At 33.3% G+C, this 16942-nt stretch overlaps 1 protein-coding gene across 1 annotated transcript; it reads left to right on the top strand.

The window, feature by feature from the left end:
- Positions 1 to 812: 812 nt before the first annotated feature.
- On the top strand, positions 813 to 16099 carry Gdi (GDP dissociation inhibitor). The gene is made up of 3 exons (XM_073968174.1): positions 813 to 1410; positions 14646 to 15121; positions 15194 to 16099. The coding sequence occupies exons 1-3, from the start codon at positions 1017 to 1019 to the stop codon at positions 15653 to 15655; spliced, it is 1332 nt and encodes a 443-aa protein (XP_073824275.1). The 5' UTR covers positions 813 to 1016; the 3' UTR covers positions 15656 to 16099.
- The last annotated feature ends 843 nt before the right edge of the window (positions 16100 to 16942 follow it).

The raw sequence follows: 16942 nt of genomic DNA, 5'->3' as shown, positions 1-16942 counted from the left end.
CTAGAGTCCTCTAGAACACATATGGCAACACCTCGAATCTGTGCAGCGAACACACAGTCGCACATTCGCACTAAGCGAACAACCATACTCACATACATACATGGGGGGAATACAATTGGACGGCAAGCACAGTAATGACGTAACTACAACAACAAACAAATGCAAGAAATAAAGAAGTAACAAACTAAACAATAATTACACGATTGTGGCAAAACAAAACAAAAGCACATTAATGAAAGGTAAAGAACTGGAATGATGAAGAGATTTCTGCATGGTAGTTGTTGTTGTTGCTTAAATAAAGTAACTGCGTAATAAAACTTTACGTTACAATTCAAATTTTTAAATTAACTGAAATTAAACTAAATTAACTTAAACCTATCAGTTATACCCCGTTTATATATAACCGGATTTAACAAACCGACTGGGTTTTAAATGTCAATTCCATTGCTTATATTTCAAACAAATCCTTATAAAGAAGGTTAACCCTGCAAAATGCTCTAATATAAACAGCATATTACATTCGTAGCAGTATAAACACGGACTTACGACATTTTTAAATATACCTTGTTTTTTCCTAATGCTAAGTTTACATTTACGAAATCCACTCGATTTCAACTGCCAATTCCATAGCTCAACCGTCAAATGAAATCTCATCTGGATTTCATTTGACGTTTAACTTATGGATTTGACAGTTGAAATCGAGTGGATTTCGTAAATGTAAACCAAGCATAAAACAGGTAATTCGGTCTCTACTGTAAACGTATCTTAAGAAATATTTTTCTTGTATACGATACGTTTGCACAGTAACTGTCAAAGATTTTACGATACTTATTCGAGTAATCAAATCTGCGAAACGGCAGGAATTGAAAAATGAATAGAAAAATTTTATTGAACGTTTACAAAAGTAGTAGTGTTCGGAGAAAGGACGGTGGTCTTTTTCGTTTTATTAACAAAAAGTAAAGTAGTCTATTTGCAAACGAAGTTCTTTTCCGTGTTCATTTTAAACAAAGAACAAAATGAATGAAGAATACGATGCAATTGTTTTGGGAACCGGCCTGAAGGAGTGCATTTTGAGTGGTATGCTTTCCGTATCTGGAAAGAAGGTATTGCATATCGACCGAAACAAGTACTATGGTGGTGAATCGGCTTCTATAACGCCTTTGGAAGAACTTTTCCAACGTTTTAATATCGAGGTCCCCGGTGATAAATATGGGCGCGGCCGTGATTGGAACGTGGACTTGATTCCAAAATTCTTAATGGCTAATGGGCAGCTGGTAAAATTGTTAATACATACGGGCGTCACCCGCTACCTCGAATTTAAGTCAATCGAGGGTAGTTACGTCTACAAGGGAGGAAAAATCGCAAAGGTGCCCGTGGATCAAAAGGAAGCATTGGCATCTGATTTAATGGGTAAGTAATTTTATGTTCGTTCGCAAAAATATGAAATTTGTATCCAAATGATTGATGTGGATGGCCGATTGTAATGCATTTGTAATTAAATGAGATGTACGAAGTCTTGTTTTTTCTTCAGTAATTTTCTCCCCCCTCTCACTAACAAAAATTTGACACGTATTTTATAGTAGCGGTAACGAACATTGAAAAATTATACATAAAGGCGTAGAGATGACTGTGCGCGAAATCAGGCGTTTGTATGTGAATGTTATAACAATTATTGCAATCTTTCTTTTAGTTCTTTTTCGTCCGTTGTTGTGTTTTACGATGAAAAGATTTCTTTTACATTTGTTAAGATCGTATTGTCTTTCCACTACGGAATATCAAAAAAAAAAAAAAACAAATGGATAAAAGCGTATTCCATATTTCCGTGATTAAGCCATATTTCTTTTTTTTACTTGACAAATACAATGCTTTGTTATCGCAAATTTGTTCCAGAAACAGATGGAAATGAAATGTACTTTTACATTTTTACGTATACAAACACCCGAACGAGGACTGAAGTAGCAATGACATCTTTTATTGCGCACATCCTATTTTTCTTTTTTCATTATTGGGAACATTTTTTACTTCGTAATTAAATCAAAATAATATACATATATTTTTTAAATATCAATATCATAGACCATTTATTGGACAATTATTCAAGCACAGTTTAGTAAAATGTTAAAAATATTTTCGTTTATTTTCACAGTAATTTTTTTGAGAAAGCATTATGCTCTCTCTTTATCTCTCTCTCTCTCTTTAGGCAAAATATTGCAAACGACATCCATTAAAAATTACAAAAAATCAGCTGATCTTCAAAATGTATGCATTTTATTGTTTGGTCCCAACAATGGACAATGGGAACAAATTGAATACTCTACCAGCTGACGGAAAAAATCTGACTTTTTTTTTAAATTGTAAGTTTTTTCTCCTATGGACAGGAGCCAATTTAGGGCACGAAAACAACATTTTTTTTTTAATTTAAATTTTTTTCTTGCTTTAACAAGGGAATTTTCGGAACTTCAGGGGCCCATATCTCGGGATGTATGGATTTCCCCCCAACAAACTTTACATTTTTGTAATCAGGACGTAAAGATCTACCTGTGGTAAAAATATCAGATTTTTCCGCCAGCTGGTAGAGTATTCTATTTATGCCCAACAATGTTTTTTAGAGCAGCTTGACTGTTTGGATTGGAATCGGATCGATCTGAAATTTTTACCACATGTAGGGCTTGCAGTGCTGATCAGGCCAATATACGTATATATCATGGGCAGGAAGTCCATACTTCCCGAGATATAGGCTCCGAAATTTCAAAAAATCCGTTGGTTTTGACGATAAGTTTGTTTGAATCGAAATTTTTTATATATATCCGGTCTTCGGCCGGGGATTTAAGACTTTCTCCTATGGACAGGAACAAATCTCGGGTAACGCGAACAAAATTTCCCTTTAAATAGAAATATTTTTTATCATCGATCCGAATACATTCCGTATATTCAACTTATGCCTGTTTTTTTTTTTTTTTTTTTTTTTTTTTTTTTAATATCATAGTTTAGCACTACATTAAGTTAATCTTCCAATACATGTATAATTAGCCTTAAATGGCTTCCTTTGTATTGAATGTAAATAAATTTAAATTGAAATTGAAAAAATTGAAATATGATGATGAATTTTACCATCATATTATGTGATGGTATAATGTCATGTGAAACCCTTCGAATGTATGTTTTTTTAATACAGCGAAAGAATGTTTATTCTTGAAGTCGAAATCAAAATGGACTTTCCAAAGGCATCGCAAAACATCTTATATGAATCGAGGTGTCCTCTAAAGTTCTGAACTTTCCCTTATGCGAGGTTTATACTAAAACGACGACGTACCAGTTGGCATCTCTTTCAACTTACGTGTTTTGTTCTGGTTCCAATGATAGGTATATGGTAAAAACCAACATTTTTGGTTACAATCGATGAATCCGAGTTTCATCCTATCAGAATTCGCGAACTGTTATATATTCTATATAGTATGACTGAAATTCTTTAAAATGAAGTGTTTTAAGAGGGATCCCATAATGTCCACCATTAAAAATAATTTAAGTGGAAACTGTGTTGGCATCAATGTAGAAAAATTGGTAAAAATGGGTTGAAGCCAACAATTTTTTATGTTCGCTTCCGATTTCTGGCTTAACCTTACATTTTATAGACCTATGCACCAAGAAATATTCACAGAATACTTCATGGGCAACATGATGATACTAGTATATGATTTTTCGATATAACCACTGCATCCATCTAAAATTGGTGCTGACATTTTGAAGCCGGAATTTTTGGGTTTTTTGAATTTTTTAATAATCCGGACGCGCAGCAAGATATTTCAAACTCATAATAGGATCACGATTTTACATTGTTTAATTTATATCTCATGAGTGTGCTCCTTACAGTTTCCTAGTAATTAGAGTCTAAAGGCTAAAATTTGATGCGTGAATTTCCGTAAAAAAATCTATTTTTTGCGTTTAAAATTTACAAGAATCTATTTAAAAATTTTTGCTGGGCACTAATAAAACCGGTTGCGCATCAAAATCGTATGCATACTGCGCGACTTTTACCCACTTTTAAGTTTTTGGCAATGGCCGCTGAGTGAAACATCGAAATATGCACAGATATTGAAAGAGATTGATTCGCTGTATCCAAAATCGGATGTACATCAACCGACTTTAACTAATTCCGAATAATATGCTTTTTAATTGTCATATTTTTTGAATGATTGTAATTTCAATATTACGCTTAATTTCCTATACTACTTATAAGTTATCACAGTACGCCTTTAAGCTTTCGCGATGGTAAACTATATTTCTTGATGAAGTTTTAGCAGTGTACATTAATTATTGTATGGGATTTTAGCGAATTTGTTGGAGAACTCCCAAATATTTTTTTTTAATTTTTCTAATCGAACCAAAAATATATATTTGGAATTATATTTGAACAATAAGTTTTTTCTCTTTTGTTGTTGCTATAGTATGCAACTTATATACCCAATCTCTACAAATTCGGTTTCATACTTTTCTATGCATTGTCTAGAATCTGTAGATATTTTTAATTAACCTTTTAGAGGCTTATGCGGACTCTGAGGTAGTATAATTCAGATTTGTTCCCACATTTATTTTTTATTTTTTTTTATTTTCCGCTGAAATAAAAACAAATTTTAGAAATTATGGTGCATATGGATATTAAATGCTGTTACTGATATATGCATACATTTTCTCAATACAACAAATAAGAAATTTTAAAATATTTGTTCTTTATAAGGGCATGAAAACTGAGATTAAATTTTCGCGCAACGGCCAATTTTGTGATCGTGAGCAGATTTGAAACCAGAATTTTTTTCTATAACCTCTATACCAAAAATCGTAGATGTGCTCGCAAAAATATTTTTTAATTTTTACAAATGGAATTGTAAAGGAAATTTGTTTTTTACTATATACAATTTCTCCCAGAAATTTCAGGAGAAAGCCTTAAACCATATTTGTGGTTATAGTTTAAGTGTACACTTATGCAAAAGATATGTTAATTATTCGCCAGATTTGGAATCTGTGGAGAACGTCTTAAATTTCGACAACTTCAGTTTAAGTTATTTCAGTTTAAGTTATTTATTTAATAAAATTTTTATTGCGGAAGTGCTTCTATTAAACACATATATTTTTTGGGTGGACGTCCTTTGGTGTAAGTTGAGTTTAAACGCTAAGATAAGGCAAAATTTTCTTTTAAATTTTAAAATTTTCTCCAAATAGCCAGCTTTCGGCCAGGAATTTAAGACTTTCTCCTATGTACAATCTCGTTTACGGGAACAAAATTGTCTAGCAAATTTCTTTTAAGTAGTCGGCCTTATAAGCAGGAGAAGTTTTGGAAGCCCATATCTCCGGATGTATGGACTTCCTTCCATGTATATTATATATATGAGCTTATTGCTCAGCAACTTGTATCCAATAAATATATTGTCCAACCATCAGCTACGTTTTTAAATCTCTATTTAAAACTATTAGTTTTTATGGACTTCTGCAGTAAAACATATATTTTTGTAATCTGGTTTTCGAGGGCTTTTCTGTGATATTCATATTGGACACCATAGAGAAGAGGATACAAAAAAGGTATACTTACGGGTTCATAGCTCTGAACATATGGACTTCAGCAAGAAAACTGACGGCATAGTCAAATATGTAAAGACCCTCACTCAACATCATACATATTTGTCCAACTAATGAACAACCACAACTATATACTGGTAAAAATGTTTAATCGATTGGAAAATAATTGTGGTAAAAGGATTTCCTGACAAATCGCTATTGGTCCCCATACAAAGTACTGGAAATAAAGATCGGTCAAGGGTTCGGTTATCGTTGACCGATCAACATAAATATTTGTAGAATTCGATTTTTAGCCACAATAATGAACTGGTTAAGTTTTTTTTATAGATTTTACCATAAATGTGGGACGATCGCCAAAAAATTGTATCAACTGAAAAAAAATTACAGGGTAGACCTTTAAAAAAAATAAATTGTTTACCTCCAAAGATGCAGGTAATTCATATATTGTGATCTGTAATGACATCAAATTATGAATTTTCGCTAATTCTTTTTACAAGAGCGTGACCCCCAAAGGATACAGTCCATATTAGATCCTAATACTTTAGGGTAGACTGCGTCATTATGCTTCTTCAGCATGTTGCTAGGATGCATTGAATTGAAATTGAAAATAAATAAAAAGAATTTATTATTTGTGTAAAGCAAGAATACTAAGAGCTTCATTACATCAACACGAATTATAAAAAGTCTCCAGTAAATTCAATCTCAACTGAGTTTGCTTCCTCAGCGCATCACATACGGTCATAAGCAACATCGGCTCCTGCTACATTATTATTTTTCAGTCGGCTTACTGCTATCTTAGTCTCATTCCGAATTTTGGGCGTACATTCTGTAGCATTTTCTGAATAATCAAAAAATAAAATTTTGTTTTTAACTCAATAATAAATTCTTATTGAAATCGAAACCGAAGAAATGCTTAGTCCATATTTACATTAGGCAATTTTCCTGGCGGCAATTGTCCGTTTGTTGAAGAGAGAGGTGAGGCATATGGTAACCCTTTGCCTCTCAACACCCTCTCTCACCCACAAACTGACAATTGCCTCAAGGAAAATTGCCTAATGTTAATATGGACATAAGGAGTTTTTTGTTTAATATGTACATTTTAGTTGGTTTAAAAGCTGTCGCTTTTGCACCTGGCCGATTGGTTTTTTTATACAAAAGACGCCTTATGTGTAATATGGTCGTTTGATGTCCATATGTTTGCCTTCCAGCCAAACGTAATTGCTGAATCGACTATACATGTTAATAGAAATAAGTTTTTGATAAATACCTAAGCTCATAATACATTAAAAATGTGACGATGAAAATAGTATTTTGGAAATTATCTAGTGAAAGCAAACTGTTAGTAATTCACATTTCAATCCTATTCGTATGGGTACATTCTTTGTGTGTACTTGCTATGTCTTTACCATTTTATTAGCAACACAGCACACTTTGTCTTTATACAGGGCATTGAACTAAATGTTCGTTAGTCTGTGCTGTAAGTAAGCAATACTGCGCATTCTTCATTTGTATTATTATTTTTCACTTTTAAATTTATATTATATTTTTGGTAACATTGTCGTATGTTTATACTTATGTGTGTACTACATTAGACGGATGACGTCATTTACTCTCAAGATATATAAATGCGGTTGCCATAATGTGTAAAAAATGGTTAATACTTGCCCAAGAGGAAGGCTGACTTCATAATCCCAACTCTGAGCTACATTCTTATAATGCTGTGTGATCATAAAAGCGTTATATGTTTTTTAATTAATTTCTCGTTGGAGTTGAGCTTTATGATCGTCGTTTTTTTTTTTAAGTGAAGTGATTTTTGGCAAAGTTGTCATAAAAAACATCATTTTAAAAAATGGCATCAAAGACAAAAATGTTATCCACTAAATTTCACTATAAATAAGTCACCAAAGAAATGAAATCTGTATTTGCATTACATACCAAGGAAATATCGTTATCAATTTTGCCAAAAAAACCAAGAAACTAAAATAGTGTTGCAATATAAACAATCTTTGACCCTATTTAGTGTAAATTGATACAATTTCTATTTTGATTTTTGGCCAGGTTTTTCGAAAAATTATACTAAAAGTTATTGTAATACTGTATTTGCAATATTGTAATAAGGTTAGGTTGAAAAGAGGGGTGATGCAGGATCATCACATGTCCATGTGGACATACACTTAAGCCATACGGAGTTCTGTTGTGCGCTCTAATTTGAGGTTAGGATGAGGTTGTAATTAAAGTACATATAAGAATTCAGAAGTTAAATTCCTGATTATTTTATTGACGTTAGTCTAGGATTTCTGTCCTATTGACATAGTCTCTTAACTTTTTGAGCTCGAATGTCCTAATTTGGTCGAGTCCTTGTATTTCGCTCCCTAGTAGCTGGGTTTTCAGGTTTATGAAGACCTGGCAATGACAGAGGAAGCGTTCCAACGTTTCGTCGTCCTCTTCTCATGCTCTGCAGGCACTGCTTTCTGCACAACCTACAGTTGTGTGAAAAATAATAAGGACACTTTAATCCATAACCAAGACTACGTTGAAAACTGATTAAAAAAGCGAAAATGTCTCTAGTTTATAAAATTTATTGTTTTCTAAACATGTTAAGAAAAGGTTTATAAAAGCATTTTGATTGTTTGTAATCATATTTTATTTAACTTTTATATTTTATGCGAATTGGTGTAGATTGGTGTGTGAAAAAAATAAGGACACTTCATGACATATTTTAATAAGGACCAAATTTGAAAGAAATTAATGCAGGTTTTTACTAAATTTTAATAGATCATGCGCTTCAGTTTAATTAGTAATTTGTAGACGATCCTTTGTTTTCTAAAACGGCAGCACATCGCATGGGCATTGAGTCAACCAAATCTTGGCACTCCTGTACCGGTATCGCTTCCCACGCCAAAGCCCGTCGATGGACACTTTTCCCTGATCGATATTTTAACTTTATTCTACAAGTTTTCAATCGAATCGATTTTCAATCAATCAAATTAAGGGATTGTGCTGTCCATACTAGCAACTTTACTTAATTGGCCTGGAACCCCTTTCTTCGTGTTGCCGTAACCTTTGGGTCATTATCCGGCTGGAAGATTCATTTGAGTGGCATATCCTCTTCAGCACGGTATCATTATATTTTTTCATTATTTCAATGTAATCATTATTTCAATGTAAGAAATCTTTTTAGTAAGAAAATGAGCCCCGCACAATGATGTTACTTACCTCTGCCATATTTTACCGCCTTCAGAGTATATTTTGGGTTATATTATTGATTTTTAGGGCTTCTACAATGATGAACTCCTCTATTGGAACAAAAAAAGTAACTTTCGTTTCATCAGACCAACGAATTTTATGCAATTTTTCTTAGTCCAAGCGATGTGATTTCTAGCAATCTTTATTATTTGTTGCATATTTTTACACCCTACACCACTACGTGGGGAAGGGTATTATTTTTCGATTAAAATAAATTAAAATGATACCTTCCAGACATTGTGAGGTCTAAAGTGGTCACCAAAGAGGGTTTTTCCGATTGTTGATGTGTCAAAATTAATATTTAAGTCATTTTTTAATTGGTAAAGGTGTGGTAAAAGGATATTTTTTACTCATCGAATAACACGTATTATTATTACAGGTGTAATATTTGGGTTTCTGCCACGAGTTTCATTTTCGGAGACCACTTAACTTCATCCCCCACCATTGTTTTGAAAATTCCAAGCTTTTATGTAGTTTTTCTATACGAATTTCCTTATTGATGTGAACATTTAATGATTTCTAGAGTAGCGTGATCACAATGCATATTTTTACCCATATTTGCAAAAAAAAAACTTAACAAATATCGGCAGATTTCCACATTTAATGAATAGAAATTAATTCATTTTAAACTTTTACTTACAGGAATTAATCACAAAAAAAAAATAAAATTATTTGATTTTCACCAAAACTAAAAACTGTCCTTCTTATTTTTCACAGCAGAAATCACGCATTTTACGAAAAATGTTTGTTTTGTATAAAAACGAAACAAAAAGAAATCCAAATCGTAACGGGGTTTCTATTGCAATACATGTACATTTTCAAAAAGAAATTTCCATCGCCATTTCTTCCAATTTACACATTTTAGGACCCACCAAAGACAGTGAATGTCACTGTCCTTATTATTTTTCACATAACTGTATGTTGTGCAGATGCGCTTGTAGCCCCAGATGTCCTGCAAGGATGCCCGTCAGTCTACTGATGTCCTTTTACTAATTAAAAGTAGTTCCTTTGTTTTGTCCTCGTCTGGGTTCCCCCATAGGATTTCTGTGTTTTTTTTCCCTTCTCTACTCTACTCCAGAGGGATATATGTGCATCTTTTGTCAATGCCTTTTGCTCTATACGCGTCGCTTTTAAGGGCTTTGCGTTATCTAGACTGACTGTAGTTTGCTCCCTGGCTTGTTTTCCCAGGAACTTGCTATTTCATTACCCCTAATATTGTAATTAAGAGACTAAGCTTAGCCATTATATTTTTTTGTTGGTAACGTCTCGTATTTAACTTAAGAACTACGGCTGAATTCCGTATCGTCAGATGCTTTGCAATAGACCGAGAATGTCATAACCCTTTCCGACCTATAGCCTATCCTAGTGACCGATTTATCTGATTTTTTGAATTTTTCGGGTCTGTATACACAAAACATTTTAAGTTAATAAGTTTCGTCACTAAGACCCTTTATCCTTATTTTTCAGGATACGCACAATTGTTGCAGTCCGGTTTAATTTTAAAATAAAAAAATCTATTTCTTTGAAACAATATTATTTATTTGTATTTTTCATTGTAATACTTAAAGAAACAGATTTGTTTTTTACTTAAACATAAATATAATTTACTATATGAGTAATAAGTTCACGTTCTTGATTTCCACCCTACACGTCGGCAGCATCTTGCTGACGGCAAATCATGTTCAAGGGGTCAGAGTTTGACGGATAGTTAAGTCTTTTGTTTTTACGTGGCTGTTCGGATGAACGTTAGTTTGGGCAACATTCTTAATCCTCACCCTCAGATTTATACTCAATATTTCTTATTTATCTATAGTTGTTTAGTAACGCCAATCTAAACCTTAGTAAAGTCATGGGTATCTTTCTAAAGTTGGGAGTTCATTTTGCAACTATCACGATATTGCATCCATGCACTGTAGCAAGCAAGGACAATGAAATTGATGAATACTTTTAAAGTAAATTTTTGGGTTTTAAAAGCTGACCTGTATGATTCCATTAATTGATGGCAAATATCAATGTCACCCATATTGTATTCTGTGCCGTAGAACTTCAACATACATTTTCTATTTTTCCCAGCTGAATATGCAAGAACTACGGACTTGAAACCTTCCACTGAACAACGACAATATTTTATTCACTATGACAGAATTTTTCACATCACCCCTCTTCATGTGCTTTTCATTCGTGTACATTTTTATTATGTTCTTCTTCATTGTACAAGTAAAAAAGATTTCACGATTCAACTGATCTTGTAGTAGTGGTATTGTCGTGAAATAAGGGAGTTTCAGGAAGTGTTTAAAAATTAACAACGAAAAACAAATCCTGATCCTAAGACTAAATTTATATTTGAAACTGTTGAAGTTTAGCCCTGTAAAATTTTAAAATGAAGGACGAGCCCCTCAGAAGTTGTTAAAACTTCGTTTTTTAATTCTACTCCTCTAGGCTTATATGGAAGGCTTTATCTAACGGGGCACCGACCAGTAACTGGTATCATTTGCTCATCTATTAAATAATTAGCATTACATTTTCGTAGAATATCTCTACAAGTAGGTCCCACACGCTCAAGTAATAGATTTATTTCCAAACTACATTTGATTGTCTCCTCAGCCGCACAAATTTTCCAACTGAGTCTCAAATTGACTTTTTCTCAGAAATATCACGACTATTGTCAGATTTACTCGTGAGTGAAAATTTGGGAGGAGTCTGTAAGTTTTTTTGGGTGCAATTTTTTTGGTGGACGTGGGGCAAATTTATTTGAGGATGGGGTAATTTTTTGTTTGGGTGGGAAAGAGGCAATTTGCCCCCCTCAACTTGCTTGGATTCAAGAAGAGTTTCACTCGCGAGTGGAATTCGAGCGAATTAGAGCGAGTATTCGGAGCTCTGGTTGACTTACATTTCCTATTGTCTCTGGTAGAACATTCGACTCTTCTTTATTGACGCTTTCCTGGTCCGATAAATCGTTTGCAGCTATGGGTAAATCCCAAGTTGCATCTACGCACTTATCATCACCGCTAAAGTGTTCCAAACCTTGATCTAAAAGCTGATCTAAGATTCCGTCTTCAGTTAATCTTCTTGAGAACAAGAACAAAAAAGTAAAAATATTTTTATAATCTAGTCCGAACACGCACAATTGTGGTACCTTAAATAGTTTTGACGTAAAAATATAAAAAATCACAAAAAATTTCGAAGTTAACACTTTACACACGATATTTACTATTTATTTTTACTGACGATAATTATTTGATACAAGATTTCTCAATTTAAATAATTTGTAATTAATATCCAAACTTACCCTTTCGACTGATTTTTGCAACTTCAAAAAGTAAACTTCTTGAACAACGAAATTAATATGAAAAGACAAAATTTAATGACGGATCTTTAAAAGACTAATGAAAAAAGGGCATACACTATGTTTTTATGCCGATCTCATCACATAATGTCAAATATTGATGAAATTATACTGATTTAATCTTACCCGCACAATTGTGCGTATACGGTCGGAAAGGGATAAGTATTGTATTTCAACGCCGCAATACTTAAAAAATGCGAAGCTATGTACTTAAAAACGTCACAAACGCGCATTTTTAACGCAGCTAAAAAAACAAGCAGGTATAATTTTTATTTCTGATGCATTTAGGTGCATTTTCGAGGAACCCACAGCCCCACACTCCAACACTAATATCAATTCCACATTTCAGGATTCCAGCTCTATCCGTTCACCCAAATCCAAATTCTACCAAATTTGGTACCATTTAGTACTTTTCGTATCCAAAAATACGAATTTCCAAACCTACCTCTATCAACACTCCAACTCCAACAATTTAAGGATTCCAAATGTATCCGATCACTGAAATTCAAATTGTACCAAATTTAGTACCATTTAGTACTTTTCGTACACATAACTAAAAATTTCCAAAAATTCATCAAACCTACACTCCATCAGTACTACTTACTCCAAATCTCGGGATTCTAGCTATATCCATTCACCCAAATCCAAATTGTACCAGATTTGGTACCATTTAGTACTTTTCGTACCCATAAGTACAAATTTTCAAAACTAAGTGAGTGCTATGTTCAAACAACAAACTTAATTCCGAATTTCAGGATTCCAGATATATCCGATCACGCAAATCCAAATTGTACCAAATTTGGTACCATTGAGTACCTTTCGTACCCAAAAGTACGAATTTCCAAAATATCTCTGTCCTACACTCCGACAGTAATCCGAATTCTAAATTTCAAAATTCCAGCTTTGTCCGTTCGCCCGCTTCCAAATTGTACCTTATTTGGTTCTATTTAATACTTTTCGTACCCATATGTACAAATTTCGAAAACTACCTCCATATCTCAAACCTACACACCAACAGTAATAGTAATTCCAAATTTCAGAATTCCAACCTTATCGGTTCGCCTAAATTCAAATTGTACCAAATTTAGTACCATTTACGAATAATACGTACACATTTCCAAAACCACATCCTTATATCAACCCATCTTCTAGACCTTGATTTTCATTCCAAATTTCAAGATTTTAGCCTCTTAAAGCGATGTGGGGGCTTAAGTGCGCTTCTATCTTTTTGTCTAGGCAACGTACTTCTAATGTACATTATTTTTTTTTTTTTTTTTTTTTTTTTATTATTATTAAGTCTATAGATTCATATAATCCTTACAGACTAAAATATATTATAATACATATGTACAGTGTTTTATATAAATAGATTAACTGTTTAGGGAAAGTATAATTTTTCTCTTTACCGATTCTCGACTTTCAGATACATCAATCATGTTACTAAATTTGTTAAATTCCAAGAGTAGACGGCGTAGTGGGTCATTATTTGCATAATTTGACCTATAATAAGGTACTTGTAATAGTTGATAGTTGCGTGTTTGCCTGAATGGAACGTTTAAATAAAGGTTTTGGAGAATATAATCAGAAAATAGTTTTCCTTGAATAACGTTTAAAATAAATGTAACATTTAGCATTGTTCGACGACTTTTTAGTGTAGGTAATTTTATTAAATTTAACCTGTATTTGTACGACGGTAAGGTTTGAATGTTCCAGCCATGGTCCCTAAGACAAAATAAAAGGAATTGTTTTTGAACTGATTCGATAGCTTTTGTTTGGATAGAATAGACTGGATCCCATATAATAGAACCATACTCTAACTTGGAGCGAACAAATGATATATACAGTTGTTTTGTTACCAACGGGTCTGTGAATTCTTTACTCCATCTCTTGATAAATCCCAAGTTTTTATAAGCTTTATTTGTAATTATAGATATGTGTTGTTTGAAATTGAGACGATTATCTATGCTTCCAAGTACATTGCCTGGACTTACAGGAAGCTGTGCACGACTAAAGGTTATTCCAGGTCACTGATCTTCCACCTCAAGGAAGATCCCAACAGCTCTCCATCAGTGACCCTCATTCCAAATTTCAGAATTCTAGTTCTTCGCGTCTGCCTAATACAAAGGGTACCATATTTAGTACCTTTTAGTACTTTTCGTACCGTTCTAGTTCGAATTTCCAAAAATCCAGCCTTATCTGACACCTTCGGACCAAGAGTGATGACCCTCACCCAAAATTTCAAGATTCTAGATTTTTTTATTTTTTTTTTCAGTCAGTCATCATTACTCAACTCCTTTATAAGTATAGATAATAACTTAAATTTCGGCAAGTATCTTCTACTATTGTATTGTTAGTGGTTTTTGGAAAGGTTTATTTATTTATATTCTATTTAAAATGCCTTATAGATATGTATCTATATCAATTGTATTATTAATAATTCAATACGTGTGTTTCACCATATTTTTTTTTTTTTCTATTCCAGGAATGTTTGAAAAGAGACGTTTCCGCAACTTCTTAATTTATGTTCAAGATTTTAAGGAAGATGATCCAAAAACCTGGAAAGATTTTGATCCAGTTAAATCGAACATGCAAGCGTTATACGACAAATTTGGCTTGGATAAGAATACACAAGATTTTACTGGCCATGCCTTGGCATTATTCCGCGATGATGAATACTTGAATGAGCCTGCCGTTAAGACCATTCAGCGCATAAAATTGTATTCAGATTCGTTGGCCAGATATGGAAAATCTCCATATCTTTATCCCATGTATGGTTTGGGTGAATTGCCACAGGGCTTTGCTCGTTTGTCGGCTATTTATGGTGGTACATATATGTTGGACAAACCTATTGACGAAATTGTCTTGGGTGAAGGCGGTAAAGTGGTTGGAGTCCGTTCGGGAGATGAAGTAGCTAAATGCAAACAGGTCTATTGCGATCCAAGCTATGTGCCAGATAAGGTACGAATTGATGTTACTTATATATGTTTTGCACAGTTTGTTTCTAATATTGTCGTTTTTTAATTTTTGTAGGTACGAAAGAAGGGTCAAGTAATACGTTGCATCTGTTTGTTGGATCATCCAATTGGTAATACTAAAGATGCTCTTTCTACACAAATTATCATTCCACAAAAACAAGTTGGCCGCAAGTCGGATATTTATGTTTCTTTGGTTAGCCATGCACATCAAGTGGCTGCCAAGGGCTGGTTTGTCGGCATGGTATCTACAACCGTAGAAACCGACCAACCAGAAAATGAAATTAAACCAGGTTTAGACCTGTTAGAACCAATTGCACAAAAATTTATCTCGATCTCCGATTATTTTGAACCTATTGACAACGGTTGCGATTCTCAAATTTTCATCTCAGAATCCTACGATGCTACTACACACTTTGAAACAACTTGCCTCGATGTTTTGGACATTTTCAAGCGAGGTACAGGCGAAGATTTCGATTTCTCCAAGATTAAACACGAATTGGGCGATGAGGATCAGTAAAGTTCTAGATACGTTATATTACAGCATTATAATAACATCAAAACCATTTGGCAGTTAACTGGGGGAATCAAAATGGCTACATACATATAACTGAAATCCAAAATATAATAACATAACAAAATGTATCGAGTATAATATGCATATTATAATAAACAAAAAATAACATGTGCTTTGAGAAGAAACATCAATAAAAGAGAACTCGTAAAAAGCTTGAATTAATAATGGAACACATGAAATACATCAGTGAAAATGTAATACATCGTACGTCGCCCAAAAATGTTTTTATAGAAACACAGCCCCTGCTTCTTTAAAATAAACAAAACGATCGATTCTTTAACAAAGTCTTTTAAAATATATACATATATCTCATTGTATGGAATGGTTGATAAAAGAAACCAATTGAAACACATGATTAGAAAATAAAATACAATTTATATTACTCAATTTATGTTTATTTTTGTTATCCACACGTTGAGTTTGGGTATTTACTAAAATCTGCTGTTGTGACATCGTATCAAGTTTAATATTTTTGATAATTAAAAGGATTGTACATTTCCCAAATTGTAAAACATCCCCATTTTAGAAATGTAATTCGGCAATAAGGTTTAGTGATGTGCAGCCACCATAACTGTGAACACTCAATTTGGTCCAATGTATTCATCCAAGAGTTAGAGTATGGACTGTGGTGATTAAGGAAGAAGTTTTCTTGGTTATTGCATAGTAGAAGTGGATATTCAATCGGACTATAAAAGTTTACTTTTTTTATCAGCCCTATTCTGAACGCATGGGAGTGCCTTTTTCACGACTCCGATTGAACTGCATCAAAACATGCCGTGAAAGAACTAGTCTACATTGCACTACTTCCAATTTATTTTGCTGGGTTGTACATATGATCTAACTGCATCTTTGGAGGCAAACATTTTGCTGGGAATATATACAAACTTTACAATTTATATACATTTTCGTATATAACCTTCGAGATGATTAACAGTACGGTTACACAAGAGTTTTTGGCCGGGTTAACCCACTTCATGAGGTTTTCTTTGACGTTTGCGCTAAGGAATTGACACTTGAAACCGAAACCCTCTGGGTTAATCCGGTTATGTGTAACCGGGTTATAACTTTCTATTGAAAATGTGTTAGTTTCCTCAACGACTACGACAACGATCACACAAACGTACATATATGCCAAATTATTTTTTTGATTGTAAAAAATGTGGGATTGGCTTTTCTTTTGATTTAAAGGTATACAAATGATCTATTAACAATTCTATTAATTTTTGTTGC

This window comes from Musca autumnalis, unplaced genomic scaffold (assembly GCF_047663935.1).
Source record: "Musca autumnalis isolate F117 unplaced genomic scaffold, ASM4766393v1 scaffold_2, whole genome shotgun sequence".
NCBI classification, from domain to species: Eukaryota; Metazoa; Arthropoda; class Insecta; order Diptera; family Muscidae; genus Musca; species Musca autumnalis.
This window is presented reverse-complemented; position numbering and strand designations above follow the sequence as displayed.